The 20,000-nt window shown below is 34.0% G+C and overlaps 1 protein-coding gene across 4 annotated transcripts in view; it reads left to right on the plus strand.

Moving 5' to 3' along the window:
* Window positions 1-20,000, plus strand: part of Pbx3 (PBX homeobox 3) — a 206,277-nt gene that overhangs the window by 70,098 nt on the left and 116,179 nt on the right. Inside the window, exon 1 of one of the 4 annotated variants that reach the window (XM_058581765.1) lies at window positions 15,450-18,579. The exons of the other annotated variants lie outside the window; for them this stretch is intronic. Coding sequence (XP_058437748.1) covers window positions 18,573-18,579 — 7 coding nt within the window. The 5' untranslated portion in view covers window positions 15,450-18,572. Of the gene's footprint in view, window positions 1-15,449; window positions 18,580-20,000 lie in introns of those variants that run through there. 4 annotated transcript variants of the gene reach the window in all.

The following is a 20,000-nucleotide window of genomic DNA, read 5'->3' on the forward strand; positions in this document are numbered from 1 at the left end:
ATCTCTTTAATGTCTGGCTTCAGTAGCTGGATTCTCCTATCTGCTTCTGCATTCGTTCTTCTGTGATACCATACTTAATGTAGCCTCCTGTAAACTTTGTTTTGTATTCATGAGTGAATGAGAGTAAAAAGGGCAACACCACATCTTAATAATTCTGTGAAAACTGTTTTGACCTTTCAGACACCGGAGATACCTCCGAGGGGCCCCTGGATTACACTTTGAAAACTAGTTATTTAGGAAGAAGTGTTAGTTTACCAGTAAGCATTGCCATGTACTTCTGTTAGTCTGTACTGCTAGCCAGTGTCTATTTTTCTTTTTAATTTTCAATTTGGCATTTATTATCTATGGTTTGTAATATCACTAAGCTTAATGTAGTAGCTTCCCTTAGTTTAGGAATTTAATTGGGGGACTTTCTTAGCATATCCTAGACATTTTCTTAATTTTGTATTGGGAGACACTTTCTAAATGTTAACTGTGGGTGGCAGTTTTCAACCAGTTAAATTCTAGCATAATATCTTTGAATGAGAAAAGCAATAACATTAATATTTAACTATTTCCAGAAGTTAGGACAGAATATTTAATTCTAGAAGTAAACTGCTAGAACTGAATATTGTGCATAGAAATTTTAGCCTAATTCTTTTATTTAATACAGTATTGCCAAATTCTTTCTGGAAATTAATTTTACCCACTTTAAAGTTTTTCATGGCTCAGTTCTTTTGTACATAAGATTATTTGGGAGAAAATAGCTTCCTTACTTGAAGTGCAAATAGTTTATTTAAAGTGCTTGGTGACTCAAGCTTTTCTGTAATATTCAGCAATTAATGTAGGGTCACTGGTGATTAGAGATATATTTTTTCTTTGAAAATAAATTTCATGAATGCTACAGAAACATAATAATAGTAATATCAGCACTAAGTAGTCAGTTCAACTTACTGTGTGAAGACCTTAGGGGGAAGAATATATTATTCTGTCCTTCAATTATGGGTGTAATTTTTAACCTAATAAAATTATACAGTATATAAATGAATGCATTTACCTCATTCAAATACATTCATTTATATACTGTACCTCATTCAAATACATTCATTTATATACTGTAAACTGTCATAGGGTTTATGGAATTTTTGCAATCTAATCTTTGGTTATAAAATATTTCAAACACATGACCATCCATATTGCTTTGTGTTAAATTTAACAAGTTTTCATATTTTGCTGTATTTACTTTAGATGTTTATTTTAAAAAACACTCAGTTATATATGGCTGTATATTCCCCCCAACCCTCTGAACTCTCAACTTTCATCCCTATACAAAATCAGTGCTAATTTCATAGTTGGGCATATTCTGCTCATCTGAATTTTTTATAAAACTTTTACTCCATATATGGGTGTTTACAGATAAAGTATACTTAGTCTTTTTAGTATGAACTTAAAAACACGTATATTTGGGCATGGTGGCACATGCCAGTTATACTAGCAACTTGAGAGACTGAGTCAGGAGGATTGCAAGTTCCAGGCTAGCCTCAGCAACTTATTGAGGCCATAAGCAACTTACCAAGACCCTGTTTCAAAATTAAAAAAAAAAAAAGGGCTGGGCTTGTGGCTCAGTGGTGGAGCACCCTGAGTTCAATCCCTTTTACAAAAAAAAAAAAAAAAAAAAAAAAAAAAAAGCAAGTGGAAACAAGCATGTACACATTGTTTTTATAATGTTTTTGCAATCTGATCTTTTCACTCACCAGTTTTTTCTAGGCGTATTCAATTTGTTACCGGTGCATTGATTTCATTTTTTATTAAATTGTTTATTCTAATTTGTTATACTTGATGGCAGAATGCAATCCATTTCATATTTTTTTCAATATTTATTTTAGTTGTAGTTGGATATAATACCTTTATTTTATTTATTTATTTTTATGTGGTGCTGAAGATCGAACCCAGGGCCCTCGCCTGTGCTAGGTGTGTGCTCAACCACTGATCTACAACCCCAGCCCATAATTTCATTTGTTTTAATTTCTCTGTAGTATTTCATTGGGTAAATTTCAGCATTGAGGGTGTTTAAATTCAGAAATTTTCCTGTTATGAATACATACATATATTCTTGTCTGCATGCAAAAATTTCTCCAAGATGTGTAACTAGAAATAGAATTTCTGGGTCATAGAGTATGTGTGTAACCAGCTTTATTTAATCTTGCCATGTTGCTTTCTAAAATTTTACTAATTTATATTGCCATGAATAGTAAGGATGTTTGACACAGAGTCCTGTTCTAGAATTAAGGACTTGTTTTTCAAGAATCAGAAACTAAGCAGGGGATGATAGTATATATGTGTAATCCCAGGTACTTTAAAGGCTGAGACGGTAGGATTGAAAATGGAGGCCAGGATGTATAACTTAGTGAGACCCTGTATTAAGATAAATTTTTAAAAGGGCTGGCAATGTAGTTCAGTGGTAGAGTTTCCTTGGGCTCAATCCCCAGTACCAAAACCATTACACAAACAATAGCAACAACAACAACAACAACAAACCCCAGAAACTAAATATCTAGTTTCCTATATCCTTATTCTAAATTCAAATTAGTCTACTTTGCGCTAGACAGATGACAGTAGTTTCGAAGTTTGGACTTTGGCTGAATATAATAGTTTGGTTTTTGTTTTTTTTAGAAGTACTAGTTTACTGTTTAGGATTTCTTTTGGAGTTATTAGTAAACAGATAAGATATACATAGAAGTCATCAGTTACATAGACTCCCATCATAATTTCACTGGCACTGATTTTGTTTTGACCTGCTAGATCTGAGACATATATGAAATTGTATTGCCTGCATAGAATTACCATATATCAATTCATGTTTTATGTAGGAATGCTATATAAGCTATATTTTCATTTGCTAAACATAATTTGTAAGGAACCAAAACAATCATTTAGGATAGAACTAAACAATGAAGATTTGTCATTCAGAAAGCCCTGCAGAAGAAGAGATGACAGTGACTACTTCACAGCTCTTCTGCTGCTTGGTACCAATCTTTGATGTATTCCAAACCAGTCATAAAATTTTACTGGTTGAGCCTTTAAGTACAAGGTTAGAAATAAATTTGATGATCCACTGGAAAAATAAGATTGGTCAGTTTTTAAAACTACTCTTGATCCTCAATTAGTGTATCAAGTCAAACAAGACCAAACAGTAACTTCAGGCCATAGTTACACAATTTATTCATAATAGGAACTTATTGAGTACAAGGTTCTCTCACAGATTAAGAGTTGTGTAATATATTTGGAATTTCTATTTATTAGGAAATCAAAAGGAACACAGAGTTCTAAACATCATTCTGACAGATTTGTTTACCTTTATTTCTATTAAAAGTATTTGCAAGCCTTTGATTTGATACTGAAAATCAGTAACGTAAGTCACCTTTTTTGTTTGAGGATAAACAGAATGCATGCTTTCTGCAGTTCCCTTGATCAATGAGAAAATGTCTTATATCAAAACCACATGGTGAGAGTGTAGCTGTAGGTGATCTCCTGAGAGTTTTTTTGATTGGAGCTGGGAGTTTGGTATTGAAAGAAGAGGGAGACAGACAGGTTGTTTGAAAAAATTCCCATTAGGCGAAATGCTTATGTTGGAGCCGTGCTACAACATTTTTCATGTGGAAAGTGCAACTTTATCAGTTTTTAAAGGTAAAGGCTATTCATTGCATGATTGTAATAAATATATTTTTATTTTGGAATTTTTATATAGATATTTTGTATTTCATTAGCAAGTGGACCAGAAGTTTTATTTACTTACATGTTCGTCCTTCTTCTTCAGGTTTTTATTCTGGAAATAACATCATTACAAAATTTATCAATAGTTCCTAAAGTTGGTGAAACTGGCAGTATACTTTTTAATAAACATCTGTCTAGTTTATATATAGCAAAAGGGAAAAAATAAGTTTGATGATTTGACTTAAAATTATTATGATATATATGTCATGGATAATATTATTTTTTAGGAATTCTGTTAGATGAATAATCCCAACATTTGCACTAGTCAGGGACTGCTTAAACTTTTGTATATGTTCAAGTTTTAGTGCAGTTTAGTTAAAAAAATCTCATTATAGGAGATGAATATGTACTGAATTTTTAATATCCCAGCATTTTGCTTTGAAGTTTTCCTTTGGAAAACAACAGTTCCATACCCCTTTCCTAAGTTAAAAAAAACAAAACAACAACAACAAAAACAACAACAACACAGATAAAGCACAAATATTTTAGTGCTTTCTTGAGAGAAGAGAAGCCAAGCAATTGTTTTGAGAGAACTCTATCTCTAAGTTAAAGTGCCATAGTCTTTTGAAGACTTGTTTGGTCCTGGTGCTGCTCTGTGGCAGTGGAGCCCCAGATGCCTGGCCAAGCATCCCTTACCGACATCTGGAACCAGTTGCAATACATCACTGTCAAAACTGCTTTCTATACGTATCTGCATTTACACATTAGTTACCCACGCAGCACTCATCAAAAAAGCTGAACAATCTTGACATGGTGTCCCTTGTGGAACTGCAAAGGTGAACCGAAGTTGGGAGGCAGTGTCTCGCGTCACTGTCTGCTGAGCTCTTACAACAGGAAGCCTGATTAAAAGTGAAAGGAAAAATTTATCAGTTGCCTCAGCTCTGTAGACTTCAGTGTAATTCTTTATTTACAAAAGGATATTTTGTGTTATGTAAAACCTGGAATGAGTATTCAATTGATTTTGTTTGGAAACTAGGACAATATTTGTAGTTTTTAGTTGAAAAAAGATTAATTTCTTTTATGTATCATTTTAAAGAAAATTTAAATTTAAAATCAACTAAGAATTCTAGCTAAAATATAGATAAGTGACATTCATTTTATTTAAATTTAATTGAAGAATACCACAAAATTTTAAACACGTGTTTAAAAATTGGTGATAGTCATGTTTGTGCTTATTAATTTTAAAAAATCTGAATGATAGGAAAAATACTTATTTGTCTTTTTTATTTGTGCAGGAGGATCTCAAATAAGGGTTTTGATAAAAAAATTACCTTTTATATAAAGAACTATACGGAAGTCTTTGCAACTACCTCCTTTACAGTAATAATAATAATATTTTTTTGATTCTTTTTTTTATTATTAGTTGTTCAAAACATTACAAAGCTCTTGACATATAATATTTCATACATTTGATTCAACAGATTATGAACTCCCATTTTTACCCCGTATACATATTGCAGATTCACATTGATTCCACATCCACTTTTTTACATACTGCCATATTAGTGTCTGTTGTAATCTGCTGCCCTTCCTATCCTCTACTACTACTAATAATATTAACAGTAATGACATTTACTGTGCTCCCACACATTCTGTCTGCTTTATAATGTGTCTTCTCATTCAAATTTAGTAAATGGAGGTATTGTTTTCCCATTTTATAGAAAGTGTATCCTGCTTAAAGAAGTTAATTAACTTGTTCAAAGTCACATAGGTCATAAGTGGTAATGGTGTAAGTTTCAAATCCTAGGAGTCTGATTTTGGAGATCATAGTCTTTGTTTTTTTTTTTTTTTTGTTCATTGGTTGGTATGGTTTACTTTTTATTATAAAAATTAATTTCCAAACATAAAGTGAATTCAAACAGTTACAGTGACCTCCTTTATAAGCAACTTTAACTACTATCTCTTACTCTCTGTATATATTTAGGTGGTGGTACTGGGGATTGAACACAGAGGAGTTTTACCACTGAGCTACATCCCTGTCCTCTTATTTTTTATTTTGAGATAGAGTCATTATGTTGCTAGGCTGGCCTCAAATTTTCAATCCTCCTATCAGCCTCCTGAGTTGATGGAATTGCCCTAGGCGTGGTGGCTCTTGCCTGTAATTCCAGGCTTGGGAGGCTGAGGCAGGATGATCTCAAGTTCAAAGCCAGTCTCAGCAATTTATCGAGGCAGCAACTTAGTGAGACCCTGTCTCAAAAGAAAAAATAAAAAAGGGCTGGGGGTATGGCTCAGTGGTTGAGGACTCTGTGTTCAATCCCTGGTAACCACCCCACCCTACCAAAAACACACACACACAGACACACACACACACACACACACACACTATACTTGCTTTTTACCTCTTTATACTTTTTTTCTGCTAAAATATTTAAAAATTAATTCTTGACACTATTGTCATTTCATGATACTTAAGTTTGCATTTAATTTTTTTCTTTCTTTAATAAACCAGTTTCACCACCACATTTCACCAAATTAACGGGAGCTCTTCAATTAGCAAGACTTTAAAAATATCATATAATAGCATCTATTCAGATTCCCTGATCACCTAAATATAGATTTTTACACTTGAATTGTTTGAATCAGAACAAGCATATCTACTCATTATCTTTGGTTGTTAAGACTCCTAAGCATCTTGAAAAACAACAGTTCACCTCCCACCTTGCTCCATACCTCCTTTTCCACACACCATTGACTTTTGAAGAAATTAGAATTATAGAGTGCCCCATATTCTAGATTTTGCTATTTTCTGATGGTATTATTTTATTTATGTCCTATTCCATGAATTTATTCTTGACTGAAGGTTCTAAAGGCATGATTATATTTGTATCATATCAAATCATCCATAATGTTTGGTTGTCTTTTTGTAATGCTGAGATTGATAACTGGATTTGGATAGTTTCAGCCTGATCACATTATTGTAAAGTTTCTCCTCCTCATCTAAGGGTTTTATCCATGGATGACCAGTTCTTGAGTTACTGAATTTCTTGGAGTTTGAAAATGGTAATTTTCAAGTACATTCTTTGTGCATTTATTAGACAGAACTTTTTGAAAGAGTTTTATTTCATCTGCTAGGGCTATTTGGTTATCCTGAAACACAGTTTGTACTGGAATGACAGTTTAAAATGCTTAATTCTTTCCCAGTAATTGCCAATTTCCAGACTAATGAGGAAGTGCCTTAGTATCTTCCAGTGGTATATAATTTTGATTTGTTTTCTTTTCTCTTTTTTAGTAATTATTATGAATTCTTGGCTTTTTGTATGTACAGGGTGTTTTAGTCAGATGTCAGGATTATACTTTTTGATGCTGAAATTATCCTATATTTGTCCAGTGGGAACCCCTTCAAGCTGGCTCCTGTGTCCTTTTGACAAGACTTGATTATTAGCTTTTATAGCTTCTTATTTCTGGCACAACAAAATATGCCTGGTTCACCTTGTGCATTTCCTGTACCAGATCTGAAGCCTACTATTTCTTTGAAGATCTATGGTTCTTTTTTTTTTTCTTGAGAAATGATATAAAGCTTATAGTATGGGTCTTAAGATTACTGCTACTAAGATTTTTGCCTTTTGGAAAATAGAGGGAAAAGTGAGTATTAATTATAATTCAAATGTAAGACTGTAGAGTTTTACCTAACTTCTTAGATTTTATGCTTTCATCCCATATGCTAAAATTTTGATTTCTAACCAAATCAACATGTTTTTTTGCTTTATCCCATATTATATCTCAAAGGGTTTCAAAATAACAATAGACTATTGAATACAGTTAAATCTTTCTTTGCAGTTTTTTGGAGAGGGCCTTAGATTATGTCTCACTGAGAATTTCCACACCACTGTGTTCTGAGGTCATAGTGATAGACAGTTCTGTCACTTAGTTTTCAATATTTAAAGTTGTTTTCTCCCATAATTGGGAGGTAAATGGTTTTCTTCCAGACTTTGTCTAGTCTCAAACTCACTTGCCTAGAATCCCTTGAGATGTTGGTCCCTTTTCCTTTTGTTGTGATTTTTTTTTTTTTGTCTGTGCATGTGTGTATGTATGTATGTGTGTGTGTACCAGGGATTGAACCCAGGGTTGCTTAACCACTGAGCCACATCCCTAGCCCTTTTTTATTTTGAGACAGGGTCTCGCTAAGCTGCTGAGGCCACTTTGGACTTGTGATCTTCCTGCCTCAGGTTCCCAAACTACTGAGATTATAGCAAAAGCCACCTCTCCCAGTTGGCTGTGATTCTTGTTGTGAGTTCTGGGTTCCAGGACTGTAAGGTCCTTTTTGTACTTCGTTATTACCACTGTATGTGGCTGTGGATAGTGGGTTTTGGTTCTACTGTATAGTTTGGAATACACTTGTCTATATACTAGGGTTGGGGAAATTCTTTGTCACCTTCTTTTGTAGAAAATGTCATCTGTGGGTTTATTCTTTCCTGATTGTTCTATCAGTTTTGTGAGGACATTTGGTGAGATTTGAAAAATATACATACTATTATATACTTATTTCTAGGATCTGTGTAATCTTAACCATTGTACATTATTAATTCTTTGATGTTCTACTATGCGACTTGGTTTATGGAAAATTTCTTTTGAGGTTTCTCCTTGCTTGGGTGGTAAGTATGATTAGGAAAAGAACAAAAAGAAGAAATTTGTACTGAATTACTGCAGTATGCCAGGGATGTACTACTAGTAATAAAATCATTACATTATCTTGTTGAATCATTGTAAGACCATGATAAATTTGTACTATCCTAATTTTATAGGTTAGAAAATTTAAGAATTAGCGAAGTTAACTAAGTTGCCTAAGATTACATAGTTGGATTCGAACTGAGGTTTATCTGTACCTTTCCTATTTGCATTGTAATTACTTTCTAGGAACTTTTTGTAACATGATTTCTCTCAGAGGCAACTTGTAGAGAGCACTTTAAAATATTTTGGGTTGAGGGCACAAGACACAAATCAACCCTTCCTAAACTCAGATTAATGCTCTAAAAACTCTTACTTTGATTACAGGATGTCTGTAAAAGTATTAAATTATTTTATAAAATGATAGCTTAAAGGAAAGTGATGATGAAGATGAATGATGGTGACAGAATTAGACTTTGAGCCACACTATAAAATATATATGAATTTCCAATAATTCAGATTACTGGAAAATTAGAATGCGATCCTGCCTGTTCCTGCACTCATCAGTATCTAACACACAAATGAAAACTTGCTTTTTAGTATTATCTCAAGAAGCAGTGTTATGCTTATAGTAAGGGTACATGAGATCTGGTTCCACGTTTGCTAGATATAAGGTTTGTAGGAAAAACTTTGGTCAAAAGAATATAAGGCAAATCTTTTCCATTCTAGATCAGCCTGTTTTTGGAGACTAAAAGAAAAATGAAATAGATCACCTCTGAACTGGTAATCTTTTTTAGGCAATAGGATGGTTTTAGCAGTTAACATAAAAAAGGTATTTTTAGGGGCTGTGGCTGTGGCTCAGTGGCTGAGCGCTCGCCTCATGTGCGTGAGGCACTGGGTTCAATCCTCAGCACCACATACAAAAGTAAATAAAACACAGATATTGTGTCCATCTACAACTAAAAAAAAACCTTTTTTTTTTTTTAAAAAAAAGGTGTTTTCTTTTCCCCTTTCTCCCCCTGTTCTTTTCTTCCCATTTCCATGTGTCAGTTCCAATAAAGAAATACTGAGATTTCTATTGCTTGGGTGTCAAGCATCAGGATTCAGTTTATATTTTTTGCAGTTTAACTTTTAAAATAACAGTTTTATTAAGATATAATTTACATACTATACAAATCACCCCTTTAGAGTGGATAATCCAGTGTTCTCAGCATATTCATAGAATTCCACAACTGTTGTAACAATCCATTTTACAACATTTTCATCAACCTCTGAAGAAACTCCCTACCCATTTGCAGTCACTTCCCATTTCCTCTCTGTCCCCCTCTCAACCCCTATCCCTAGGGAATCACTCATTTACTTTCTATCTCTGTAGATGTGCCTGTTCTTGATATTCATATCAATGGAATCATATAGTATGTGGTCTTTTTATGTTGACTTCTTTTATTTAACATACTATTTTTAAGGTTCTTCACTATTGTATCATGCATCAGCACTTCATTTTTCTAAATTACAGGGTAATTTTCCATTGAATAGTATTGTGTTTATTTATCCATTTATCAGTTGATGGATATTTGGGTTATTTCTATTTTTATATTTTGGATAATGTGGCTCTGAATATTTGGTTATAAGTTTTTGTGTGGATATGTTTTCAGTTTTCTGTGGTACAGTATGTATACCTCCAAATGGAATTGGAGTCATGTGCTAACTCTATGGTTAACTTTTGAGGAACTGTCAGACTTGTCCACAGTGGCTGTACCATTTTATATTTATGTCTGCACAGGATGAGGGTTTCAATTTCAGTTCGACTTTTAACACTATCATCAGTTGGATAAATACTACTTATTTTCTTTGAGCCTGAAATTCTTCTAGGTGCTGGGAATAGCAGTGAACCTAGCTGACAAATCTGCCCCTTTAAAGACCATTCAATTAAGTGCAGAGGGACAGACGAATAAATAAGTTGATAAATAGAATAAATGATAAATGTTATGAAGTTTTGACTAGGGTAGGGAAGACTTCAGAAAGAGTAGTCTAGGAAGGTTTCTATGAGAAAAAGAAAAATAGGAGCTGAGACTGAGAAATGTAGAGGGAACAGGGGAAGCAAAACCTGTTAAAAGGTAACTTTTCAACACATTTAAGATGTTATGTTGGTGTGATAGTGCCTAAGACTTATGATGGATCAATTGTTCTTACTTTTATTGTGAAATATTTACATGTTTTGTCTATTAGGTTTGTTGTTTTTCTTAATGATTTATAATAGTTCTATATAATCTGGATTCTAAGCCAATAAAACATGGACAAAAGGGCTTGGGATGTGGCTCAAGTGGTAGCGCGCTCGCCTGACATGCGCAAGGAAGGCACTGGGTTCCATCCTTAGCACCACATACAAATAAAATAAAGATGTTGTGTCCACCGAAAACTAAAAAATAAATAAATATTAAAAAAAACATGGACAAAAGATATGGAAAGATAGCCGAAGAGGCAATACAAGTAACTCATAGAGAAAAAGTAGCCTTATTTAAGATAAAAAATTACAGCTACCTTTTGTTGAATGTTTGCTATGTGTAAGGCATAATTCTAGACACTTCATTTGTATTAACTCATTTAATTTGCACATTATGTTTGAGGGCTGGGGATTTGGCTCAGTTGGTAGAGTGCTTCCCTTGCATGCACAAGGCCCTGGGTTCAATCCCCAGCACTTAAAAAAAAAAAAAAAAAAGAAAGAAAGAAAGAATGTTTGAAATTGGAGCATTGTTATCCCCATTTGACTGAGCAAATGGAGACTGAAATGTTAGTGATCTCTCTCCCTGGGAATGCATAGCCCCAGGTGAATGGCAGAGATAGAGATGGCCCCAGAGCCCACATTTTTTTTTTTTTTTTTTTTTGGTACTGGGGATTGAACTCTGGAGCCACATCCCCAGCCCTATTTTGTATTTTATTTAGAGACAGGATCTCACTGAGTTGCTTAGTGCTTCGCTAAATTGCTGAGGCTGGTTTTGGACTCCTCCCTCTGCCTCTAGAGCCACTGAGATTATAGGTGTGTGCCACTGTGCCTGGCCAGGGCCCACCCACTCTCTTAACTATTATGCTGTACTTTCTTTCAAGAGTCAAAACAAAAAGTAAGAACCTTACTGCTATAATTTTTATTAGTCTATCAAATTGGCAAAGATTTAACAATATGATGAAATAGTGTAGAGACTATTAGTAAATTGCTCTAGGAATGCAAATTAGAAAACCTTTCTTTGAGGAAAGTTTCACAATATCTATCAAAATTTCAAATATGTAATTTGTTGATTGCAATTTTTGAAATTAAGCCTTCATACAGATTTGCATGTGAGAAGTGTTAGACGTGTTCAGAGATGCTTGTAACATTGGTTGGAAGAATATAAGCTTGGAAACAATCTAAACAATCATTTGTAGGGGGCTAGTTAAATAAATGCTATCAGTCCTCTTCTGTGTAATACTGTACAGCCTGTGAAAGAGAAGGAGGAAGCTCTGAAGGCACTTATAAAGATCCAGTTTCTAAGGTATGTTAAGTCAGAGAGTGACGATACAGAATTTTGTGTTGTTGTATGTATTACATATGTGAAAATAACATGTTTACATATGTGAAAATACATGTTTATATATCTGAAACAAGAAAGATGACAGAAACACACACATGCGTCCACACACACACACAGAAAGGAAATAAAATTTCTCCAGGAGGATATACAATTAAAGTGGTACCTGTTTGCCTCTGGAAAAGAAGGTGTTTGGGGTCAGGAATAGGAAAGAGTAGTTGCACTTTTATGCATGTTGGACTGTGTGACCCTATGTTAAAAATGTTAAAATGAAAATACACTTTCAAAGGGATCTAAATGGTATGGACTAAGGCTAATAAAGAGCTATTTTGAACTGTTGGGCAAATTATTTTACCAAATAGTTTAAGATTTCAAGAATCTTCATTGTCTTTGTTTTGTTAAGTTTCTCCCAAAGATGATAACCAGAGGTTGTATTCTAGCTCAGCACTGCCCTGTTGAAATGGTAGATGTAAACATTCTAATAGCAGAGCCAATTCCACGTACCTGGTACTGTGAGAAAAACAGACTGCCATCCTTTTCTTTTTTTCTCCTCCTCTTTCTTTTCATTTTTTTAAAAATTATTTTTAGTTTTTTTTAAAGTTGTAGATGGACACAATACCTTTATTTTATTTATTTATTTCTATGTGGTGCTGAGGATCGAACCCAGTGCCTCACATGTGCTAGGTTGAGCACTCTACTACTGAGCTACAACCCTAGTCCTTTCTTTTCTAAGACCATCTTGGACAATGGGTTCTTGTCCTTACATTTTTAACTAAACCTTTACAAGCCATGTGAGCAATAGCCACACTAAACTATGCACTGCTTCCCACTCATAGTTACTCCTTGATATCAGCAGTAATTCTAGACATGTTTTGGTAGACAAGAAATTTAGGTTGTAAATGGGAAATTATAGGAGGATGTACTTTGCAGGAATATATAAAATGACCTGCCAAATCACATTATTAGAATATAACTGAGTTCTATCTATATGAATATAAGGTCAGTTGATTGCAAATGTTGCAACTTGCTCTTCTTTGTTCTTTGGGAGATTAAATTGGTTTCTCCTAATGTCAAGTGACAAAAATACACATAGATAACACTAGCTCTTTGTACACGATTACATTTGGAGAGAACAAAGGCCAAAAATAGTGGTTAGTCTAGTCTAGACTAGACTGTATGATATGATACTCATCTAGGAAGAGTTTATATAATGAAAAGAACAAAGTAGAATTTTATATAGGATGAAAAGAAAATTTTGCGGGATTGGGGGTGTGGGTGGTAGATAATATAGGTTCCATGGAAGTAATAGAATTTAAGACAGGGATTTTAACAGTAGAGCTTATTAACACTCATGAGAGAGTGATTGCTCAGAATGAGTTTTGGAGTCATATGAACCTGAATTTGGGCCCTAGTTAGGCTACTTCCCTGCTAGGTTACTATGAGGTAGTAGCTTAATAACCTCTCTGAGTCTCACTTTTTAAATTTCTAAAATAGAGATAATTTATATACATATATCTGTATGTATGTATATGTGTATACACACACACACACACACACACTCTCTCTTTCTTCTTTAGAGTAGCTGTGAAGATTCAATGGAATCATGTGTGAAAACATATTGCCAAGTTCCTTTAACAGAAGATGCTCAATAGATGTGTTACTACTATTAACAGTAATTTCAAGGTGTAGATTTGTTGAAACTTAGCATTGTTGTGCGTTTGAGGAATCTAGAGGCAACATGGTGAATTAAGAGGATAGTACTCAGATTCAGATTATCTGTCACTTTTCAAAGTCTGTAGATTGAGTAAATTTTTTTTATTGGTTGTTCAAAACATTACAAAGCTCTTGACATATTATATTTCATACATTTGATTCAAGTGGGTTATGAACTCCCATTTTTACCCCGTAAACAGATTGCAGAATCACATCGGTTACACATCCACATTTTTACATATTGCCATACTAGTGACTGTTGTATTCTGCTATCTTTCCTATCCTCTATTATTCCCCTCCCCTCCACTCCCCTCCCATCTTCTCTCTCTATCCCATCTACTGTAATTCATTTCTCTCCCTTGATTTTTTTTCCCTTTCCCTTCACATCCTCTTATATGTAATTTTGTATAACAATGAGGGTCTCCTTAGATTGAGTAAATTGATGTCCTTTTTATGACAATTCAATTAGAGTCAAATAAAAGAAGAAGGATAAAGAAATAAACTTAGGATATAAATATTTCCAGTCTTCATCCTTCACAACTTCAGCAACATTCTATGTGTTAATGAGAAAATATGCTAGGTGTTCTTGAGTTGTACTAGGTGCTTAACAGCTACAAATTTTATTGATATTATTCTTCATCTGCTTTTGCCAAAGGATGAAATGAAAAATAATTCTTGGAAAACAAGATTCTAGAAATTGAAGGATAAATGGAAGGATAGAGGATAGAGGTAAGCACTGGTTACCAAATAGTTAGGCTGTAAACGCCAGTTGTGCTGGATGAACTGATGTAATTTCTTCACAGTAAAAGTTACCAAGATTTAATTTAGGCCCAAGGAGAGACAAAAGCCAGAGATTTATGGGGAGGTTAAGAGCTTAGAAACCAGAGAGAATGTCAGTTTTGCTGACTTTGATAGAAGAGTTAGGAAAGATATTTTGCATATGTTTTGTTTTGGATAATTATATAACATCCAAATGTATACATTGTGTGGATAATAAGAAATGAAAGATGAAAAAAAGAATAAAAGAAAGGGATAAAATTAGCATATGATTCTTAGACATTCCAAGACTGTCTTCAGTGATCTTTCTATTTATGGAATCAAGCTAATGATCTCTTGATGCCTACTATGTTTTCAATCCATTTTCAAATATTTTGCTGGAGAAATTCTTAGTGTAAACAAAAGTTTTAAGAGACATACAGTAGTCTTTTATTGGTCGATCTTGTGGTGCTCATTTCTGTGCTCTGGGGAACACTTTGGCCGTGGGCCATTCAGATGCCTCTGTAAGTACTGGTATCAGCAAAGGGGTTGTTTTTATGCTGTTTGTGTTTAGAGGCCTATCTTTTGACTTTCTATCTTATTTAGTAAAGAAAATATTAAAGATAAATAACTGTGTCTTGCCTAGTATTATGTTGATGTTTAAACTGTCTTCCAGAAGATTTTTCTTTTTTTTTTTTTTTTATTGTTGGTTGTTAGAGAAGATTTTTCTGTAGATGGAAACAGCTTTGGAATAAAAATAATCTTTCTAAGATGGAGTCTTTCTTTGTTCTTTTCTTTTTTGTTTTTACATCAGAAATGTGTTCATTTTGCTTTGGATGCCACTTAAAATTTATTAATTTAATATAGTTCTTCTGGTCAAATACAAATAATGGTATCCTCCATATGTTTGCTTTTTAGCTTGACTGTTTATATTATTACTTACAATTGCTTCTAGAGTTTTATTAGTGACTCCTAATACACATTCCATTCCTTAGTGATAACTAAACCTCAGTTACTTTTTCTCCCTTTCTTTTAAAGAGTTTGTCATTTTTTCTTTCCTAACTCTTGATGTTGTTATAATTTTGTAACACTAGCATTTTGTATCTTTCTATATCAAGAAATTCTTTACTTAAAAATATTAGTTAAAATATGCTTTATGGCCTTTTGGGAGGTTATATGTATGTGTGGGTAAAGGACAAAGAAGTAGAAGTATTACATGAAAAGGACATTGTAAAGAAAGTTAGAGGTAAGGATTTGAACCCAGAGTATATCTCCTTTGTAGAATTATGTTTGTTTGATTTCAAGTTGTTCAGGTTGTTTTTGTTAAGTTATTATCTCCAAAAGTCTTAGTCTTTTTATTCCAGTTGACCAAACTAGCCCAGTGATTCTATTTTATATAACTATATGATTTAGAAATATTTAAGTTATGATATACCCTACGTAGTAGGGCTCACTAGGTAGAAGGGACTATGCTAGCCCTCTATATGTTTCAACTATGGTTTGTTTGATTACTTCTGTTTTTCATATGAAGGCACTAACATCCAAAAGGGTTTAATAAATTGTTCCAGGTCACTAAGTCATTGAGTAGTAGAGCTTGAATTTGTTACAAAGTTCTGTATAAATCCTAATCCAAAGCCTTAGATCCTAAGCTATTTGAATAATTAGGTGAGTACAGCTAGTTAAATTATTCTTGTTGTTGTAAACTTATATTCTGTGGCAGTATTTTTGTAATCAGATTTGGTTTTGTGGGAGTAGAAGTATAGTAGATGATTCTTCTGTCTGTGCTAATCTAGCACCCCCTAGGTGCTGTTTTTCGCCCTGGATTTGTGGTGTGGTAGGCACTAGAGAAATGCATGGCTAGATTTTTATGTACATAACTGTTGCAACAGGACATTTATAACCACTCTACTTTTCTTCCTCTTGGCTCTTTCATCCCTGGAGTGTTGTCTTACCTCAGTTTGTTCAGTGACAGGGAAGACAGGAAAAGAGAGAAATCTCTGGAGTCTGGCTCTACAGTTGAATGACTTGTTTTGGTCTTGAGTGTGAAGTGCATATTGTACCTGAACAAGGCTTTTGTTTGGAATGCTGATGAGTGGGCAGTGCTTACTTTATTGTAGACAGAATTGATTGTCCTAGTTAAAGAATCAAGGGAGATGAAGTTGATCTCTTAACTGTTCTGGATGTTAGTTTTGGTAGCATGTTGCAGTAAACTGCAGAATTGGTTTATTGTGGAACACTTTATACAGGAACCAGTAGAAAGAGTTTAAATGCAGAGTTTTTTGCTTTTCATGAAGTTCTTATTGCATTGTTAACAATAATCTGGATGAAAAATTTGAGTAAAATACAGTACCTGTTCCGATATATGAGATGATTTTTATGAGACAATCATAATGCAAAAAGCATGTATTTTCTTATATTGTATCTCAACTCACTAATTTTCAAGATTTTCATTTATATCTTTATGTTTGATGAAGTGTCAATTTATCTTCTGCCTTCAAATGATGAAGTAGCTGACCTCCTTAGGATGGGATTAGAAATATAGGCCATTTCTTAAAGCAAAAAGTTGCTTTAGTGAGTTTTTCTTGTGCTAGCTCCTCTCTTTCAGGCCATCTTACCGAAGCTAAACATCAGTTCAGTTGACAACTTTACTCAATTCTAGGCAACAGTGGCTGTGCTCTGGCCTGCAGAGACAGTGAATCCATTTTGGCTCTGACACCCAATTTTATTGTAAAACACATTCATGTTGACATCATATCAGTTTTCTGAACTATTACATGCATAAAAGAATTCACCCCTTTCCATTCAGTCTTTCTCAGCCTTCTAGTAAGGAGAAATCTACACATTCGATGTTTTCATTTTGCATTTAATGTGGTCTAGTCCAGAAAATAGCAGCTTCTGTTAAAAAAAATTTTTTTTTTTTTTCTGGAGGCACTTAGCCCAGTGTATTAGCTTAATGGGGTTCATTCGTAGGAGAGAACTAAAGAGAAATGCACAGGCAGTTTTTAGGCCAGAGTTGTTAAGTTTAGGGTAAAACAGGTCAATATTGACTCAAGATTATGGGGATTAGTTGCTCAAGTTCTTTTGCATACAAACTGCCATTTAAAGGCTTGCTTGCGTGCTTTATCCATGCCTAATTTTGTGGGCTTTGTCTCCTGCTGGACCTTTTTGATTGTATTGTTTTTGCAAAGGTCTTTTATGGCTGATGTTTTGTTTCTTTGTTTTACTTATGTGAGAAATTGGTAGTTTTGCATTTAGAATTTGTTTCAAATGATAAATCTTTATTTCCAGTTTACTGGGGGAAGGGAGTTTTTCTTGTGCATAAAATCCAGCCCTTTCATTTGTATATTAATTCTAGCTTCATACTGAGTTTTATCAAGCCTGTCCTTGGCTTTCATGATAAAGAAATCTGACCTTTTCATTTTTTACAGTGTTTGATTGACTTATTTGGGTTTCCAATCCTAAAATATTAAGATATTTTCCTCCTTTTTTCCCCCTGTGAATATAGGCCTCCTTAAAATATCCACAGACCTAGTTGGGGAATTTAATAATGTTTTCCTTATTATTTAGTTCTGTTCTGAGACTGTGCAATGGGAATTTCATTTACCCATAAGAGACTGACCTTATAACAGAGTGATTGCAAATTTTGTTTCTAAACTAATATAAATGTTTCCATTTGATTACTTAAATGTGAGTATGTGGTTTACATAAGATTTTAAAAAGAGTGGTTTCAAGGCTGTGGATACATACGTTAATTAATTCTTACCTATATTATTTTTGGTCTGTTATCATATGGGATACATGAAGAATTTTAAAAAAGCTTTTTTTCTATTATCTGTATTTCCTAAAACATTATGGACAGAAAAAGGTTGGAATAGAGAGAGAAAATTGAAACATACCCTGACTTTCCACAGGCTGGATGCACATTATCTTTATCTTTATTTATTAATAAAAGACGGAATGCCTTGGAAAACAAAAGGTTTTAATGGCCGGTGCTTGGTATCCTTGACAACAGTCCCGAAAGAATATTACATTAGGGCACCAGAGAACTTTTAAAAATAAGTAATGGAATTCCGTCTCTGTTATGCTTTTAGTAGTCATTTCGGCCATGGTGCAGCGAGGTCATAAGCTGAGCTCAGTGAAGGGAGCCAGAACATGAAATGATGCTGAGAGAACGTCTGGGAGATGAGAGGTACAGAATTACAAGCGAAAGTGCAGGCCTGCTGAGGCAATTACAGCTTAATGGGGTCATTTGGAAGGCAATTGCCAGGGGTTAATGTAGTATGGAGAGATGAGGTGAGATTGAAGTGAAATTTGGGGCTGGAAATGTGTTAAGATGAAAGATCAGAGAGCAGCAAAATCTGCAGTGGTGAAGGTTTATAACATGCAAAGATTTGAGAAAATGTAAAAAATAGTCCCCAGATTTTTATTTAAATTTATGAAATGAAAGTTAGAGACAGTAAATTTTGAAAATATAGTTTCTACAATAAAAAGATCTTTTTCCTAAAAGAGGCTTTCAGTTTGGAAAAAAATATATTAAGTACAATATAGAGATATTTCTAAAGAATTTTTTAAAATTGTAATTTAGATTTTTTTGCCTTCATATTTTAGGTCATACTGAACTTAAAGTGTGTTAATAGTGGTAACAAGCACTATCCATGTGACTATTTTATTTAACAGAATGCCACCCTTTTAAAAAATCTTAGTGTTAAAAACAAAAGAAAAAAAAAACAAGAAAAAGACCTAGGTATATATATTTTGATATATTTGTAATAGATTCATCACATTATCTTTTCAGGCATTAAAGTATACCATATAGAATGTCAAAATATTGCCAGAAAGAAAGCTAGCATTCTTTGAGTGGGTATTTTGGTTCTGAAAAGTATGCTTAAATATTACAGGTGTTTAAATTAAAAATGTCAAACCATGAAGGCATAATGGAAGTAATCATTTTTACATAGTTTTAAGCAGTACAGGGTTTGAAAAAGCTTTGCATGCCAGACTATTGTGAATGAGTGGAGTTCATAAGAATTCAAAGGACAAAAGAGATCATTATGCTTTGTTACCTCAGCTAGTTCATTACCTTAATTGCTGAGCATAATCCAGCCTTGGAAGAAAACTCTGGGGCTTTAAGAAGATCAACACGGCACCTTATGGCACAGAAAATGGAAACCCTTTTCTGTACCATTGCTACTCCAGGAACACTAAACCTTGATCAAAGGCTGAACTTTTCTTAAGGTCGGCCATGTGAACATCCCCTGGAGCTGTACCGTTCGCTGAACCGTAATGAAGTTTAGTAGGTTCAGCACCATTTCTCTCTGACTGTGACCGTCCTGGATCACTGGCTAGCAATAGCATATTATCAGCCTTTCACATAGGTGAAGTTTAAACATAGTTATGGTTAGTAGTATAATATGCTTTAAAAAACCCTGCTCCTTGGCATATTACAGAACCTGCACAAACTACTATTACTAAGCTACTTTAGTCTAGAAGGACGTGGTAGGCTTTTTCTTTTCTTCCCCCCCGCCCCCCCAATCATTTTGAAGGGATTGCTTGCAGTGTTCTCTGTACCTAAATCTTTCAGAAAACCTTGGAAATTCCCTTCCAGTTATG

The sequence above is a fragment of the Marmota monax genome, unplaced genomic scaffold, assembly GCF_021218885.2.
Source record: "Marmota monax isolate L192 unplaced genomic scaffold, Marmota_monax_Labrador192_F-V1.1 WCK01_AAM20220418_F8-fsc00020, whole genome shotgun sequence".
Classification (NCBI taxonomy): Eukaryota; Metazoa; Chordata; class Mammalia; order Rodentia; family Sciuridae; genus Marmota; species Marmota monax.